The 19,334-nt window shown below is 35.1% G+C and overlaps 1 protein-coding gene across 2 annotated transcripts in view; it reads right to left on the bottom strand.

Annotated features, from left to right (window-relative positions):
- The window catches only part of CCDC178 (coiled-coil domain containing 178), a 506,700-nt gene that overhangs the window by 293,130 nt on the left and 194,236 nt on the right, over positions 1-19,334 (bottom strand). For both annotated transcript variants that reach the window (XM_012506252.2, XM_030810102.1), the window contains exons 16-17: positions 2,312-2,374; positions 297-458 (exon numbers count right to left, since the gene is read on the bottom strand). In XM_012506252.2, coding sequence (XP_012361706.1) covers positions 297-458; positions 2,312-2,374 — 225 coding nt within the window. The remainder of the gene's footprint in view (positions 1-296; positions 459-2,311; positions 2,375-19,334) is intronic.

Raw genomic sequence — 19,334 nt, 5'->3', positions numbered from 1 at the left:
GGAGTGAAGACTTTGAATTAAGTTTAACATAATGAACGTTTACACCAGATAAGTCACTACTCACACACTTGAAACCTGCTTTTCCCAAGTACCCTCTAAGACTATGGGGTTCTAGATAATAGCATTAATGGTCTTGCTATAGAGTTTCACTGCAGATCAAGTTGTGTGGTCCTGAAATAGTTACTTAGTTTTCCCCTATGTGAAATCATAATTTTCCAAATAATGTAAAATCACATGCGTAACTTACTAACGTATATATTTCTGCACATTAATTTTTCGATTTATTAAATGCTTACAACAGAATGTTCTTTGTAGAGAGTTCTGATTCTTTCAGCTTCATCTTCTAGTTGAAGCAGAGGTTCCTGTAGTTCTGCCAGTGATATGGCACATATTGCTCTATTTTTTATAAGCTCTTTCCGCTCAAGTGCCTGGACTTCGTAAATGGAATATAGTTTTTCCTGCCAGCAAAGATTTTAAATAATTCATTCAGTTATTAACTTAAACATTTATTGAGCCTCTTTTTCAGTGACAGGCAGTAATATTTGTTTTTATTTGAAAATCAAATAATACAATAAATGTCACCATAAAAAATGGATGCGAATGTAATATATATTACATATATTATATTACATATATTATAATATCCAAAAATCTCATGTATGTAATATAATATTTTATATATATACTTTTTTTTATTTTTTGAGGCAGAGTCTTGCTCTGTCACCCAGCCTAGAGTTCAGTGGCATCATCTCTGTTCACTGCAACCTCCACCTCCCAGGTACAAGCGATTCTTCTGCCTCAGCCTTCTCAGTAGCTGGCATTACAGGTGTGTACCATGCCCGGCTAATTTTTGTATTTTTAATAGAGAAGGGGTTTTGCCATGTTGGCCAGGCTGGTCTCGAACTCCTGACCTCAAGCGATCCACCTGCCTTGGCCTCCCAAAGTGCTGGGATTACAGGCATGAGCCACCACACCCTGCCGAATGTAGTATATTTAAAGATAACACAGTTATTGTTAGAAGGAATGAAAGAAACACTTTAATAGACAATAAAAATCAAACATTAAAAAAAATTTCCCAGCCCAAAATGTCAAAATCAATCATTCTTAAGTAAGGATTGAAGGACACCGAGTTAGAGAACACACTAATAACACATTGTGGAATATATACAAGTACTGCAATATAAGACAAAACCAACTAACAGGTCCTTCCAGTTAGACACTTAGAAATAAAACATATGTATAGAAATAAATTAGGAAATTTAGTGTTTTGAAACATAGAGAAGCAAACACTACTTCTATGTTTGAAAATGCCAAATTTCGTAACAGAAAAAAATTACAAAATTTAAGTTTGCTTCAAAGAGAAGCAAAGGTGTAGATCATCTTAAAAAACACTGTTTGGGCTGGATGTGGTGACTTACGCCTGTAATCCCAGCACTTTGGGAAGCTGAGGCAGGCAGATCACCTGAGGTCAGGAGTTCAAGACCAGCCTGACCAAAATGGAGAAACCCTGTCTCTACTAAAAATACAAAATTAGCCAGGCATAGTGGTGCATGCCTGTAATCCCAGCTACTCGGGAGGCTGAGGCAGGAGAATCACTTGAACCTGGGAGGCGGAGGTTGTGGTGAGCCGAGATCACGCCATTGCATTCCAACCTGACGACAGAGTGAGACTCTTTCTCAAAAAAACAAAAACAAAAACCCACCAACAAACAAAAACACTGAAACTGTGTTGACTCTTGTTTTTTTTTCTTATAATAATAATACTAATTTCAAATATGTATGTATTTCTAAAGGGGAGGCATTCTAGAAGCATGGCATGGATCAAAAAACCCAATCTGGATTCCAAAGGATATGCAGGTGGTAGAAAAAGATTTTAAAAATTCAAGTTGATTTTGCCAGCTTCCATGATTTATTTCAAAATCTTTATATGGAAGTATCATAGCATATTTTTCTTTCAGGGTTAAATAAAGAAATCCATGTGAAAGATACTAAGAGTAAAGAAAACATAACATCATCACAAAGCAAACTAAACAGTCAGACACTTAAAAATAAGATTCCACTGCCCTTTTACTAGACTGGCAGAAATTCCTATTAAGCCACAAAATGAGATATGTGTATGGGAGGTCAATTTCTTTATGCATCATCAGACACTGCTGGTTGTACACAGAGGGCAACAGTCATCAGCTAAGGAGAGAAAACTGCTGGCTTGCAAACCAAGTAGTGACAAGATGCCTCATTACAGGCAAATTTAAAATGCTAAGTAAAATGTAAATTAAAGGAAGAATAAAATATTAAAACCAAATTAATATTACCTGAAGCACCATTCCAGCAGCCACTTCACCTCGAGTGAGTTTTTTCAGGAATTCTTCTCTACCCTATATGTTAGGAAATTTTTAAAATGAGGATTTTCTTCATAAAATATCAAAAACATTTTTAAAAACAATTGCTAATATAAGATACATTTTTAATGTTTCAATATAGAGTAAAATATTAATTATAATTTATTATATGTATTTTTAAAATCCTGGTGTTATTCGAGGTAATGTAATTAAGTGGTACAGCACCAAGAATTAGACTACAAAATATCAATCTTTTCAGTTTGCATTTTATAGTCCTAAACTTAAAAAATCAAAGTGATGAGAAAGTGAAACAAGGTAGTCATCAATTTCTCCTTTTAAAAACTATCAGTTTGTTTTTAACATTACTTTCTGAAATAAACACAATCAACTTTCAAAACAAGATAGATGCAAGTCAAGTGTGAAGTGTGCAAAATAAAAGCAGACTCTCCATTTAGCTGGAACAATTCCTTTTTTAAAAAAAAAAAATCATACCTTTCAAGTTTGTAGGGGAAAAATTTGGAAAAATCTTTTCTTTGCTGCCTGGAAAAATTGTTGTAAATTGTTCATACACTTGCTTTAAATTATCACACAAAACCAGAATTGGAAGTAGTTCATAAAATTCCTTCTGTCTTAAAATTACATCTTGGAATCCCTGATTTGATGGAGGAGTTGGCTGGGATTTAGGCTGTCCTCCAGATTCAAAAGATATATATATGTGTGTGTGTTTATATATATAAATATATATATATATATAAACACACACACATATATACATATATGTATATATACACACATATATGTATATATACACATATATACATATATATATACACACATACAGTTTTACAAGGAGGAACAATAAAAATTCAGACATGTCTCTGATACCCCTACTTCAATACTGAATCCCTCATCATATCCCAGGGTCTACAGACACATTACAAAGAAACAAGCCAGCAAGCCTCTGCTCTAACACTTCGTCTACTCAATATAGCAAACCAGCAAAATTATGTTCACCTCAAGCAAAAGAATAATTCCAAAGAAGGAAACATGAAGGTGGTAAATAAAGCAGTAACTTTCATATATCATTTTACTTAAGGATATCTCTACACCTAAAATGAATTTATGCAACAATAAGTTTTGATAATTTTAAATAAATTAGAAACCTCTTCTAACATGATAGCAGATACAGCACAGTTTTTCAGTTTATTATTTAATAGAAATGGAACAAAATTTAAAATGGCTTTGTAGACTGGAGAAAGATATATCATATTCCAAAATAGCTAGATTTGACCTTTGTCTGAAACTAATTGAAAAATGTGTATGTATGGGCATGTGTGCTTTTGTCGTGTTTCATGTGTTGGAGAAAAGACTTGGTGAATGAGGTGAAGCTGAAGAAACAAACAACTCTTAGATTATGCAGAACCTTCCGGGTACATTAATAAAATTATTGAAGAATGATAAGCAAAGTGTGTGTTTTAGATCACTCTGGTTACAATATGGATTGATTCATTTGTGTTTCCTTAATATTCACTCATCCATTCATTCTTTGAAGTTTTTTTGTTTTTTTTAATTGTCAACTAGTGAGAAAGAAAGTTATTATTGAAATGAATTCAAGTCACTTAAATTGGGTAAGTTAATATTGTTTGAAAAGAACTTGTGGATGTATGGCTTGGAAAGAACTGCAGGCAGTATATGAGAAATTTAAATAGATAAGAAGTCTGAAGCTGCAAGAATAAGACATTTGTATTTCTCTGAAAAGAAGAAAGATACTACATTTGAAATCTTTGTACAAAACCAACTCAGCCTGTTACCAGTGGACAAATTTGTACACTACATGGGCAAAACGTCTGGAGCTTCTGTCTAGCATCTCAAAGAACTTTACCAAGCTCCGTTTTCTACCATGCCCCCAAACCTCTGTGATCCAGACAGCCAGGTTAAATGACCAGTCACCAGGAAAGAAAGTATTTATCCCTGGCTGGGCTGCCAATTGCATACTTACACAAGACACAACACCACAGGGAGTGTTTCCAGGCAGATGCTCAAGGCCTTCCTATGAGACTGTTCTCTTTACAGAAAATGGTCTACCCAAAGCACTGGGAAAATGCCAGGAGGCTAGACAGTTTCTGAGAGAACTACTGAATACTTCCAAAACACCACAGAGTACCCCAAAGACTGATATAGGGAGAGCTCTGATGGTCAAAGGTCTTAGATTACAGGTCCAACATCTGAGAGAGGGGATTTATTTGTTTTCCCATCCTATTATCACAGGCAGTGTTCCCTGTAAAGCTGACTCTAGAGTTAAGTTTAGTGTATAGGATACTTATTAAGGAGCATATTTGGAATCAACTCCTGTGGACAGGAGAGGAACGAAGCAGGATTGGACAGAGACATAGGATGAGCTGCAATAGACCCCCAACAACAACCTCGATCAACCCCACAGCAAATCATGAGCAATAATGGACTGTCAGATTTGCCCCAAGTTGGACTAAGGTAGCAAGGCTATCATTCTATTTTTATTGGTCATTAAATGTGAGCTACCCCAGGAACGGGAATGACCTTAAGCAAAGTGACTGAGATGATTCCTGAAGGAGAATCTGGGCAGTTACATTTACATAACAATATAAATGCCATGGGTTCCCTCAATGATAAAACTACCATTTGTACTACTCCTAGTAATGATGGCTAAGATACATTATATGCTTTCTGGTAGAATTATCTTGTCTTATCTTCACAATGAAATCTATAAAATAGTTATGATTGTCCCTTTTGCACATAGGAAAACTGACAGAAAGATTACATAAATTGACCAAGCACACAAAGCTGGCAATTGATGGAACCAGGATACTAATTTACACAATGTGACAGAGAGCATCTCAGTGACACCCAGATATGTAGGAACCCTCAAAGTTATAGGAATATTTAATGTAGAGCCTTCTGACTCTCACGTGCCCCTTTTCTTGTAGGGCCTCCTTTAACATGAGGCTTTCCAGGCAAATGGGACACCTCTTTGAATTCTGAATCTTAGCCACCTATAGTTGAGATTGAAGAACCAAGACTTTGGGTGAAAGGGTTCCAATTAGCTAGTGATGCCATAGTTGGTCCCAAAATGAAATCTGTTAGAAGCTTATGGGCTCCTGGGGAGATACTACCTTTCATTATTCAACATGAATTATGTAGCTGCTGAGAAAAAGCCAGGGTTAAATGAGTTCAAATTACCAAGAGGAAAAATGTCACAAGAACTATAGTGTGGTCTGCTTAGTGAAATACTGATTGCCTACATTGGGCAAAATCCTCTAACCTAAGGCTATTTTATAATAACATGTTGAATAGCTCATGTAATTTATTGAACGCCATACTGAGAGGGAAAAACAGAATGGCTGTATGAGTGCTCAAAGTATGGTCTCCACTGAATATGCATCACTTTCACACCATGGTAAAGTAGAAAAACTGTAAGTGGGACCACATTAACTCAGAGGCTGCGTGTGTGTGTGTGTGTGTGTGTGTGTGTGTGTGTGTGTGTGTAAGTTAGTTATCATATCCATTAGTGAAATAGCTATTATCTACTTTCAAATATGATAAAACTGAGGTCTAAGGTCATGGAATTTGTCACAGGACCAGTCTTCAAACATGTATCAGCACCAGGACTGCCTGCTACTAGAGCCTGGACACATTCTGCAGCTCTTCACAGTAAGCTCCCTCCTCTATCTCCTTGGCTGCTAGCACTTTGTCCGTTATACAATATTTGCCAAATGAATAATTTATTGAGCAAATGGGTTTATGATTAACAAACAAGCTTGCTTTTGATCTCTAGTTTGGAGAATTAAATTGTAGAAGTTCCAGATTCTTTCAAACTAAAAATATGTTACTTTTTAAAAAAATATCTTTATATGAGGAGAAGCTCAGGGCCCATTACAATGTCACAATCACATTTATATATAGCATCTTTAAGATGGATGATACAACAAGGCCTTTGAGATGTTTTTCCTGAGATGTGGATAGATGGGAGAGGTGGTAGAAAAGACAGTGAGGTTGATTCTGACTTAGGATTGCATGCAACATATATTTCTAAAGTATAAATACCTGAGAAAGCACTGAAGGAAGACTGCCTTCTCCAGAAACGTGGCCTGTGGCCCAGCTTGTGCTAAACATTCAAGTTCTTCAAATTGCCAATTCATTGTAAAGGGAACGAAAGCCCAGAAAAATTGCCACTTAGCAACTGTTCCAATAATAGATTCTACTAAGGATCACTGATTCTAAATCCACTGGGTGAAACGTGTTGGGAAAAAAATAGCCATGTATTCTTAAATATCACTCAATTGATTACTTATTAATTACAATGGGGAAATGAATATATTTCTTGACCATAACTTTAACCAACTGATCAAACCTAATATCACTGATAATGAGACAAACATAGACCATGTGCTTGTGGACACAATATTATGTTATTATAATTATGTTATATTCCTCCCAGATGTGTTTAACTTGTATCTAATTATGAAGAAACAAAAAGACAAATCCATATTGAGAGAAATCCTACAAAGTAACTGGCCTAGACTCTTGAAAATGTAACGTGGTGAAAGACAACTTTTTTAAAAAAATGTAGAGACTTTTTAAGATTAAAAGAGACTCAAAAGTTATAACAGATAAATACAATGCATGGGGCTCAATGACATATACCAACCAATTGAATTAGAGAAATTTGCATGTAGACTATGCATTTGTGCTCATTATCTAATTATTGCCTCTTAGCTGCAAATCTACTGTTTTTAACTCTGATCTGTGATAATGGAGGTGGATCCTGTGAGCAGTTTCCTTTTGCAGTTTTACTTTTGGAGTAAAGCTAGGCTTTATCAACAGAGGGCAGGGGACAGGCAGGCAGAGCTGCAGCAGCAAGGGTCCCTGTGTCCTGGTCCCTTGTTCCAGGGACCGTTGTTATTTTCTCCATCCTCCTGCAGAACTGCCACCAGCTGGTGTGTGGGGAGGTTCTCTGCCCACAAACTCCATTCTACCTCCATCAAGTCTCTTCAGCAAGTTGCAGATAGCTGCTGCTGAACCCTGTGTTGAGAAACAACCCCACCCTCTCCAATAAAGCTTCACTCTGCTTGGAAGAGGGCAGCCTCTTCCATGCTTGTTCCTTCTTAGGGTGCTTTCTCTCAACCCTCCAGGCACTGGCTGCTGCCTACGTTTGCTATTCCTGTGTTCTTTAGAACAGAGATGGCAAACTTTTTGTAAAGGGCCAGAGAGTAAATATTTTAAGCTTTGCAGGTCATAAGGTCTCTGTCACAACGACTCAATTCTGGTTTTGGAGAAAAGGAATAAAAGAGATCAAAGGATCACTTTGAAGAGCTTGGAAGAAGCCTGGAGCAAAGGATGTGACAATAATCTCAGAAGCTGGAAAGAGGGCACATTCAACAATCACCTTTGACCCGCAGCCTGGTTTTAGCAGTTACAAACCAGAAGGTGGCAGCAGAGAGCTACACTGCTGGAATAGATTCCTGTACTAGAACAAAAGATAGCTGAAAGGAGGATGAACAGTCAATACTGAGTCCGGAAACCCACATTCAAAGAGAAAAAGGGAGCAACACTACATAAACAGATCTAACATCAGAATCAAAGAAATGGCTTCAGTTTAATTTCCAGTGACAGAGAAGCACTAAGAGCAAAGTTAGAGAACTTATGTAAGGTTTGAGATCAGGAAAGGAAGATGGATACTCTAAAGAATTACAATCTTAAAGCAAAATTTGAGATATGTTTAAGTGACTATGGGCCGGACTGAATTAGTGGGACCAGGTATCACTGGCTATGGTTGTGTATTATTAGGAAACATTTTGGTGGCCAGGACCCTAACAGAAAGTATAGGTGGCAGCCCAACCTGGTTCTATCTGAAAATAGGACATGACACTATTTTATCTTTCTTTTTGTATGAAAGTATATGTGTTTTTGGTGAAATATTTTAAATTACAAAAAGAAATAATACAAATATTCAAATCCAAAGATATGTGTTTTGACTTTTTGGTGTTATTTCTTTTTTAGGTCCTGAATTTAAAGTTATTATCTGTGGTAGAGTCAGTCTAACAAGATCTTTCTCATCTACTACAAAAGCAGAAGTCTCATTAATTTTTAAAAATTCTACATTGAATGAATTTATAGTTTATCTTAATACTCATAGATTTAAACACTATCCTATTATTGAGAAATTTGTATATTTAAAATTTCCTATTATATGTTATTAGTATGTAGTCATGGTTTCCATAAACATTTATTATCTGTATAAGCACTGTTTAAGCACTGGAATGCAGTAGTGTATACAAAATAAACAATTATTGTTGACCTCATGAACCGTGTTTTCAGTGGCTGTTACGTTAACTGTTAATAAACATCCTTAAACCTGCATCTCTGTTGGCTTTGATCTTGGTTACTTTCTTAAAGTTGTATTTTTAGAAATAATGTTACTGAGTTACAGATTGTGAATGTCAGGTTCTTTACATCTATTGATGAATTGCTTTCCAGGAAAGCTTTAATTTACACTGAATTGGATACTTGAGCACATACGAGTTGCTATAGCAAAATATCTTCACCAGTATCAAATATCAGTTTTTATATATGTAAAATTGGGATAACACTTTTTTTCATAAAATAAGTATGGGAGGTAAAAGAAGAAAATGTATATAAGGTAATATGCTTAAGGCATCACTCATATTAAGTATTCAACAAATAACCATCATTATGTTCAACATGTTGTTTAGAACCCACACATTTATCACAATTACTGGGAGACAGACTTAAGAGTAAAATATGTAGGTAAGTTGTTAAAGATTGTTTTTTTTTAATCCTGAACAACAAAGGTAGCCCCACGCTATAGGAGTATTTTTATGCTACTTATCCCTAATACCTTTAAGAAGTTATTATTTGTCAGGCTCCAGGTTGAATGTTTTATACACAATATTATGTATTTATCACCCAAAGGTACCATATAGATATTGTTACATTTATTTAAGAGATGAGAAACCTAGACTAAGAAAAGTTAAGTATATTTTTAATATTCTTAGAGCAAATAATTAGCATAACCAGGATTCAAATTAAGAAACATCTGACTCTGAAGTCCATGCTCTTTCAATTGAACCACATTTCCTTTGGAACAGGAAGAAGAAAAGTAGAAACAAAGTTCAGATAATTAAATGGAAATACTGAAAAGTCAACTTGCCATCCAATTTTTGACAAGCAAAATACTAACCCAGTAGAATGGAGAAGGAAACTATGTTCCCATATGATATTTACAGCAAGCCAAATAAAGTTTTATTATATTCTCAAATGTTTTGTACTATCAAGATCCATAAATGTTCAATGCTTTATTTCTATCACATTTTCATGTTTATTTACCTCCTCGAATGTGTCAGGAAAAATGAACTTTTCTGATGCTTGACTAAGGGGTTACTTAGCAGCCACTGTGGGACTTTAATCATGCTGTACCTTCACACTATTTCTGTTTTCCTTGCATTCTCCTTCCCTTCTTCCTGGCAACCATTTCCCACTAATACAGATTAGACATTCCCAAAATTATGATTAATAGCAGATTCCTTTTCACTCAATTTTGGCAATGTATTCTGCCTATGAATGGAGTGGAAAAGAATCTTAGTAAATGAAGACCAATGAAACAAGCAAAAAAATACTAGATCAAAGTTATAAATATGGAACAGAGAGAGATAAGGAAGTGATTATCCTAGAAATGTTCAGCATAAATAACTGAGCTTCTAAGCAGCTTAACTCAGAGAGAAATAAGAAAGTGTAGGGAACTCTTAATTATTAATTAAAAAGAAATAAATTTTATCAAGAAAAAATAACTTTTTTAGTTTGGAAATCTAAGGTCAATTACTTTTGTAGTTTTTTTTGGGCATATTGACAATATGACTAACTCCCTTATTAGTTTGAAAAACCAAGAAGCAATGGTCTATCTTAGCCATTACTTTTATGGACCTTGATTAAAAGCCAAGGATGTGATAGCAATTCATAACTCAATAAAAGCTATTACATGTGGGACGAGAGTAATATGCTCCAGATTCAACATGCTATAAGGCAGAAATCCTTTGGGATAAAAATTAATGAATTAATAGAATGTTCATTTATAACTACTTAAAAATATCAGTCTCGTCTGGAATTCTTATAGAAGTTGCATGGTGCATAAATCAAGCTTTAGTTTATTAGAGCTGTTTTGTTCTGTTGATTGAACTAAAGATGCTCTAAGTACTAGCAGAAATTATGCCCTCCAAGAAACTTTTGAGAAGGTTCTGACTTTTATTTTACTCAAAGGATGGGCCTATAAACCTTGTCTCAGAGGTGAACAAATAGTAGTTGAAGGGAGGTCTGAGAACATAAAGAACAGTTTGAGATTAGTTAAAATATCTGAAAAAGCACTCAAGGCAAGTCATAGACTTCTAAAGTTATGCACCAGATTACTGTGGACTGGAACTTTCTAAGGACTTGACACATTGTCTTTTTCTAGCATTGAAAACGACCCCCACCCCCAGTATGATTATTTCGAAGCTTTCAGCTTAACTGAATCTTTGTTGGTCAGAATGTAAGTCTTATGTCTTACGACTCTACCAAGACTGGCATGAGATGTCCTGGTCCCTAAACTCTACACAGTCACCTAAAAGCTTACCTTGGGAAAACCCCTTTACTCCCAAAATGAATGTGTTAATAACAATTGTACAGTTTTGTGAACGTTAAATTAATTAGCATGTATAAGGGGTTTTTCATAAAATAGGCTTGAAGAAAACTCTTTATGTCTACTTTATTCCTTCCTTTTTACTAAGTTTCCACTTAGTTCTAGCACTATGATTCTAACCTGGAACCAGAGTGACCTGATGTTCTCACTTTTCCACCAGAATTCCATTATATTCAAGCAAAAAACCCTTCGAGATTATGCAGCTTGCATAGAAGATTTCAGCTGGAGTGCTAGGAAGTACTTAACAACTGGTAAAAGCTCTCAAAATTTTTGGTTGCAATGTCACATTCTTTAGACAATTCTAGATGGTTTTCTGTTCATTCCATCAACACTATAATTGAATACATATTACTATTAAATTGACTTATTCCCTATCCCAATTGGCTAATTTTATCCTGACACTTGGCCAAACACCTCTTTTCTGAATAGGTCAGTTATTGGAATTGAAAATATGGAAAAACTGGGACAAATCATTTGTAATGGCTGAAAAATTACAGAAAGTGCTAGACATACTTCTTGTTCAGGATTGCTTCTACTCTAAGACTGCCTAAAACTTATCTGGCACTTTACAGATGCATTAACTTGAGAGAATATAATTCATAAATTCTACCTCCAGAGTTTCAAAAGGCTATTTCTTGGAGCTACCCTAGAAGTGATATTGCTATAATTAATTTCTAGATGATGGATTAAAGATTAATTTCAGGCCAGACTCAACAAATATAGAAAGTTACTTAAAAGGAAAACATAATTCTCAGATTTAGAGTGTTCTAAAGATTTTCATGAATCAGTCCATGAAAGATAATAGGGTCATTACACAGGCAAAAATTACAAACTTGAATTACTATAAACCTGAATTATCTAAGGAAAATCCAGAAATTTATTTTGAATTTATTTTGAACTCTGAAGCAGACATGCATGTGTATATTATAGAAGTTTTTAATGCCATATATATTCAGGCTCAGAAATTAGCAGGAGTGATTAACCATTGGGAATGGTTTCTTAAGTGGACTAGTTTCTTTCTGTTGCTTCTTTCCAGTGATCAATCAGCTCCCATGAGGTAAGGAAACAACATGATGAATACTTTCTTTAATTTTGCATGAGTAAAGGGAGAAAGGGAGAGTGACGTCAACAAGATGGCTCCCTAGAAGTGCCTGGAGTTCATCCGCACCCCAAAAAGAACCAAAGCAACAAATAAATAGTGAAGATTTGAATGCAGTGTCAGAGAGAATGCTGGAGTGGAGCAGGGGAGTGGAGAGGCAACTGTGGTAATTGGAACTCCAAGAGAGTAGCATGAAGGCACCTGGCCTCTGCAGCCCCATCTCCTGTTCCTGAATCAGATGGGCCCAAAACTAGGGGCAACATCCCTTTGCAGGAAAAAGGTAAACAGAAGAACCTTATCAGCCCCCATTGCCACTTTAAACACCTACAGTATTTACTAAAAGATAATTCCACAGTCCTCATAAGCCCTGAGCCCAGTTTGGAGAGTTGCTGAAAATTTACACTGTTGCATTGCTTCAAATTAGAAGATCAACTTATGCACTTCCCCAACTCCCACCTACCTCCTGTGAGCCAAGCTGCTGCAGCACAGCACTGTCTTGATACCAGAGCCACCTCTAGAGTGTACCCTTCTCTGGAGGCCAGTAGCCACTGCACCTCTGCAGCAATGGCGCTCCATCTTCATTCCAAGCCCAGTGGCTACATGCTACAACCCTAGCTGTGTGGAGCCTGGGTCAAGGATTGGCTGTGACTCTGGTCCTGCACATCATGGAAACCAACCCCTCCACCTCCAGCACTTCCATCAAGGAAAGGATCTGAGTCCCACCCAGGGCAAACCCACCCTTGAACCGGCCAAACTAGTGCATGTCCACCCCTGAGTAGAAAAGGTCCCTGAGCCAATAAACAGCTGGTCTGCCCCTAGGCCAGCCAGGAAACCATACAGCCATGTCAGAGGCTTGAGAAACAGCTCCATGGGCTTCCACAGAAAATATGCTGCCAGGCCAGCTGATCAGCTTTGTGCCCATGTCGACTCGATAAATAGCCTCTTGAGCCTCCCCTCCCCCTGGCTGAAATGCCCCCCATACAAACCAAGCATCTGTGTGCCCATGTTCTAGGCCTGAGAAACAACACCATGGGCCACCTCTAGCAAACACAACTCCAGGCCGGCGAGGAAACCATATGGCCATGTGCTGGGCATGAGAAACAGCCCCACAGGCCACCCCTGTCAGACATGCCTCTAGGCTGGCCAAGCAGCTGTGAGCCTGGTCCCACGCCTGAAAAAAACAAAAAAACAAAACAAACAAACAAGAAAACAAGGGTTGCCCTGAAGACACACCTGAAGGCAGTTGAGCAACTACATGCCCATACTTCCAGGCAGAGTAACAGCCCTGTGGCCTCAACCCCAGTGAGCCAGACCCTAAGTTAGCTGACCCATCATGTGTACACATGTGTCCCTGATCTGAGAAACAGCCCAGTGAGTCCACTCTTAGCAAAGTCATATCACCACAGATTCTCTCAGCTTAGGCAAGTGAGACACTTGCAAATGTCACTAGCATAGATTACAGCTGAAGAAACTACATAGAGACTACATTACTGTATCCACCTGGGACTAAATACAACAAACTCTAAAACACTGATACCCCAAGACTCATCAACATGAATAAGTTTCCCTACATACCATACTCCATAAAATCGGAAGAGCTAACTGTCCCACCAGATGCATAGATACCAACATAAGGAAACAATAAACATGAAAAAGCAAGGAAAAATGACACCCTCAAATGAAGACAATAATTCTCTAGTAACATACCCCAATAATAAAGAAATATACAAAATGCCAGAAAAAGAATTCAAAATAATAATCATAAGGAAACTCAGAGAGATACAAGAGAATACAGACAGTTCAATAAAATCAGGAAACAGTTTATGATTTGAATGAGAAATCCAACAAAGATATAGATATTATTAAAAAAGAACCAAACAGAAAACTAGAGCTGAATAATTTGGTAAATGAAATAAGAAAATAGAATCAAGAGCTTCAATAATAGACTAGTACAAGAAGAAGGCAGAATTTATGAAACTGAAGATGAGTCTTTTGAAATAACAAGGCAGAGGAAAAAAATGAAAAGAATGACACCATTAATGGGACAGCATAGATGAACATACATTTGTATTATGGGCATTCCAGAAGAAGAAAATAGAAAGATGTAGAAAACATGTTTAACGTAATAATAGGTGAACACTTCCAAAGTCATGAGAGAGAGATGGACATCTAGATCCAGGAAGCTCAAATAATGCCAAATAGATTCAACATAAACAGGTCCTGTCGTAGGCACATTTTAGTCACATTGTCCAAAGTCAAAGACAGAACAAATTTAAAAACAGCAAGAGAAAAGCATCGTCACATATAAGAATTTGCTATAAGACTAACAGTGGATTTGCCAGGAGAAACCTTACAAATCAGGAGATAATGGGATGATATATTCAAAAGGCTTAAAGAAAAAACTGCCAGCCAAGAATATTCTACCCAGCAAAGCTGTCATTCAGAAATGAAGAAGAAAAGTATTCTACAGAAAGGAAAACCTAAGGAAATTCATAACCACTAGATAGGCCTTAAAAGAAATGCCCAATAGGTTTTACATCTGGTGGTGAAAAAAACAATAACTATCAGGAAAACATGCAAAACTATAAAACTCACTGGCAGAGCCAATATATACAGGAGAAAGAGAAAAGAGTCAAACTTTATTACTACAGAAAACCACCCAATCACAAAAATAAACAGTAAGAGATGAAGTAAGAAACAAAGGACATACAAAACAACCAGAAAACAATCACTAACATGACAAGATTAATTCCTCATTTATCAAAATAGCCTTGAAAATAAACAAATTAAATTCCTCATTTAAAAGATATAGACCAATTGGATTGACTAAAAAGACCCAACTATATGCTACCTACAGGAAACTTACTTCATTAACCTGTAATGACGCATAGACTGAAAGTGACATGATTAAAAAAAAAAAAAGATTTCACACAAACAGAAACCAAAAGTGAGCAAGAATAGCTGTACTTATATCAGACAAATCAGACTTCAAATGAAAAACTGTAAAAAGAGACAAAGGAAAACATATACTAAAAAGCATTAATTCAATAAGAGAAAATTTGTAAACACATAAACACATATATACACCTAATGCCAGAGCACCCAGATATATAAAGCAACTATTATTAGATCTAAAGAGAGATTGATCTAATACATTAATAGTTGTGGATGTTAACACCCCACTCTCAGTACTGGACAGACCACCTAGACAAAAACCTAACAAAGAAATATGGGATCTAAATAGCACCATTGACCAAACAGACCTAACAGATATTTAGATAATGTTTAGAGCTATTTCAATATTTAGAGAACATTTCATTGAACAGCTGCAGAATACATTCTTTTCATCAGCACATGAAACGTTCTGCGGGATTAACCATATGTTTAGACATAAAAAATCTTAAAACATTTTTAAAATTAAAATTAAAATTATATCTAATATCTTCTCTGACCACTTATAAGAAAACTAGAAATTCATAATAAGTAGAAGATTAAAACTACACAAATGCATGGCATTTAAACAATATGCTTCTGAAAGACCAATGGGTGAAGGAAGAAATTAAGAATAAAATTGAAAAATTCATTGAAACAAATAAAAATAGAAACATATATCAACATTTATAGGGCACAGCAAAAGCAGTTTTAACAGCCAAGTTTATAGCACTAAATGCATATACTACATAGAAAGATTTGAAATAAAAATGTAATGATCTCAAGGAACTAAAACAGCAAGAGCAAAACAAACCCAAAGTTAGAAGGAAATAAATAATAAAGATGGAAGCAGAAATAAATGAAATTGAAACTAAAAATACAGTACAAAAAATCAATGGAACAAAAAATTGATGTTTTGAGAAAATAAACAAAATTGAGAAACAGCTAGACTAAGAAAAAAGAGAGAAGACATAAATGAATAGAATCAGAAACAAAATGGAAACATCACAATAGATACAACGGAAATAAAAAGGATCATTAGAAACTTCAATGAACAGTTATACACTAATAAATTTGAAAACCTAGAGGAAATGGATACATACAATCTACCAAGATTGAATCGAGAAGAAATAGAAAGTGTAAGCAGGCCAATAACAAGTAACACGATTGAATCAGTTCTAAAAAGTATTCCAACAGAGAAAAGTTCAGGACTAGATGTCTTCACTGCTGAATTCTACTAACCTTTAAAGCAGAATTGAGACAATTTCTTCTGAAACTATTACACAAAATTAAGGCAGAGAAAATTCTTCCTATGAGGTCATTCTATGAGGCCAGCATAACCTCAATATCAAATACAGATGAGGAAAACAAAAAATTAAAACTACAGGCCAATATGTATGAAAATAGAGGCAAAAACTTAAACAAAACACAAGCAAACTGAATCCAACAATACATCAAAAAGATATTACACCATAATCAAGTGAAATTTATCTAGGAATGAAAGTATGGTTCAGCACATGTAAATTAATAAATGTGATACATACATCAGCAGAAGAAAGGACAAAAAGCACATGGTTATCTTAATAGATGCAGAAAAAGCATTTGATAAAATTCAACATCTCTTCATGATAAAACCTCATAATAAATTAGGTACAGAAGGAAAATATCTCAACACAATAAGGTCCATATATGACAAACCCACAACTAAGATCACACTGAGTGGGGAAAAGCTAAAATTCTTTCCTCTAGGAACTAGAACAAGACAAGCATGCCCACTCTTACCAATCTCATTCAATATACCACTAGAAGTCCTAGTCAGAGCAATTGGGCAAGAAAAATAAGCAAAGGCATCCAAATTGAAAAGGAGAAAATCAAACTGACCCTCTTTGCAGATTATATGATCGTGTGTGTGTGTGTGTGTGTGTGTGTGTGTGTGTAGAGAGACTCTACCAAAAAAATTGTAGAACTGATAAATTCCTTAAAGTTGTGAGATACAAAGTCAACATGAAAATTCAGTAGCATTTTTATACATGAACAATGAACTAGCTGAAAAAAATAAGATGGCAATCCTAATTACAATAGCTATAAAAAATAAAAATAAAATATCTAAGAATAAATTTAACTAATGAGGTGAAATACTTTTACAAGGAAATCTATGAAACATTGATAAAAGAAATTGAAGTGGATACAAAATGGAAAAACATCCAGTGCTCATAGAGTGGAAAAATTAATATTGTTAAAATTAATATTGTTAAAAATTGATAAACAATTAATATTGTTAAAATGGTGTGTTAACCATACTACTCAAATCAATCTACAGATTCAATGCAATTCCTATAAAAATACCAAATATGTTCTTAATAGAAAAAGAAAAAATAATCTTAAAATGTGTATGGAACCCCAAAAGACTTCAAATTACCAAAGCATTCCTAAGCAAAAAAATCAAAGCTGTAGACATACTACCAGACTTCAAAATTCACTACAAAGCTGTGTTTGAAGATAGCATGGTACTGGCATAAAAACAGTCACATAGACCAGTTAAACAGAACAGAAAATCCAGAAATTAATTCACATATCTACAGCCAACTGATTTTTGACAAAGGCACCAAGAACCTACATTGGGAAAGGACAGTTTATTCAATAAATGGTGTTAGGAAAACTGGATATCCACCTGCAGAAGAATGAAACTAGACCCTCTATACAAAAATCAGCTCCAAATTGGTCAAAGACCTAACTGTAAGACCGCAAACTACAAAACTACTAGGAGAAAACATAGGATAAATGCTTCAGAACATTGGCCCAAGAAAAGATATTATTCCTAAGACCTCAAAAGCACAGGCGACAAAAACAAAAATAAACAAATTACATTATATTTAACTAAAAACCTTCTGCACAGCAAAGAGAACAGTCAACAGAGTGAAAATACAACCTAAAGAACAAGATAAAATATTTATAATATTTTCATTCAACAGGGGATTAATATCCAGAATACACAAGGAACTCAAACATCTCAACAGCAAAAAAAAAAAAAAAAAAACTGATTTAAAAATGGGCAAATGATCTGAACAGATATTTTTCAAAAAAACATACAAATTGCTGACAAATACAAGAAAAAAAGTTCAACATTACTAATGCAAATCAAAACCACAACTGTATCATCAAACTCCAGTTAGGATGGATAGTATAAAAATATGAAAAAATAACAAATGCTGGTGAGATGTGGAAAAAAGAGAATTCATATGCTGTTGGTGGGAATTAAAATTAGTACAGACACTACGGACAGCAGGACAGAGGTTCCTCAAAAATCTACAAATAGGAGTACTGTATCATCTTGCAATCCCACTATTGTTTATTTATCCAAAGGAAATTCATATATTGAAGAGACATCTGTATCCCCATGTTTTTTTTGTGGCACTATTCACAATAGCCAAGATGTGGAATCAAATTAGGTGTCCAACAATAGATAAATGGATAACAAAAAGTGGTATATATACACAATGGAATATTATTCAGCCATAAGAAAGAATGAAATCCTATCATTTGCAGAAACATGGATGGAACTGGAGGACATTATGTTAAGTGAAGTAATTCAGGAATAGAAAGTTAAATACTACATAATCTCATTCATATGTGAAAACTAACCAAAATTGATCTCACAAAACTAAAAAGTAGAACAGAGAATACTGAAAAGTGGGGTGGGTTGGAGGAAGTAGGAGACAGAGATTTTTTAAAGGATACTAAATGATGGCTAGATAGAAGGAATAAGTTCTTATGTTCCATACCACTGTAGGATCACTACGGTTAAGAATAATACACATTTTCAAATAGCTAGAAAGATGATATTGAATATTTCCAACACAAAGAAATGATAAATGTTTGAGATGATGGATATGTTAATTACCCTAATCTGATCACTATATTCTACATGTATGTCAATATCACTATGTACCCAATAAATATCTACAATTATTATATGTCAATTTAAAAAAATAAAATTAAAAATAACAGAAAAGGGGGCACTCTATTTTGGGTTGGCAAAGCAATTACAGTAGAGTCACATCAAACTTGCATTGAAGCTATAAGTTCTATTTTATGGTATCAAAAAAATTTAGAAAAATAAATAATCCAGTGCAACATCTCTTTCATAAGTGAGTACCTCAAATAAATGAAGCAATATGTTCGAAGAATTAAATGTAGTTTGTGACAGCCACGGGGAAAATATGTGAAAGATGACGAAG

Source organism: Nomascus leucogenys, chromosome 4, assembly GCF_006542625.1.
Source record: "Nomascus leucogenys isolate Asia chromosome 4, Asia_NLE_v1, whole genome shotgun sequence".
Classification (NCBI taxonomy): domain Eukaryota; kingdom Metazoa; phylum Chordata; class Mammalia; order Primates; family Hylobatidae; genus Nomascus; species Nomascus leucogenys.
The sequence above is the reverse complement of the archived record's forward strand: the minus strand, read 5'-3'. Positions and strand labels throughout refer to the sequence as shown.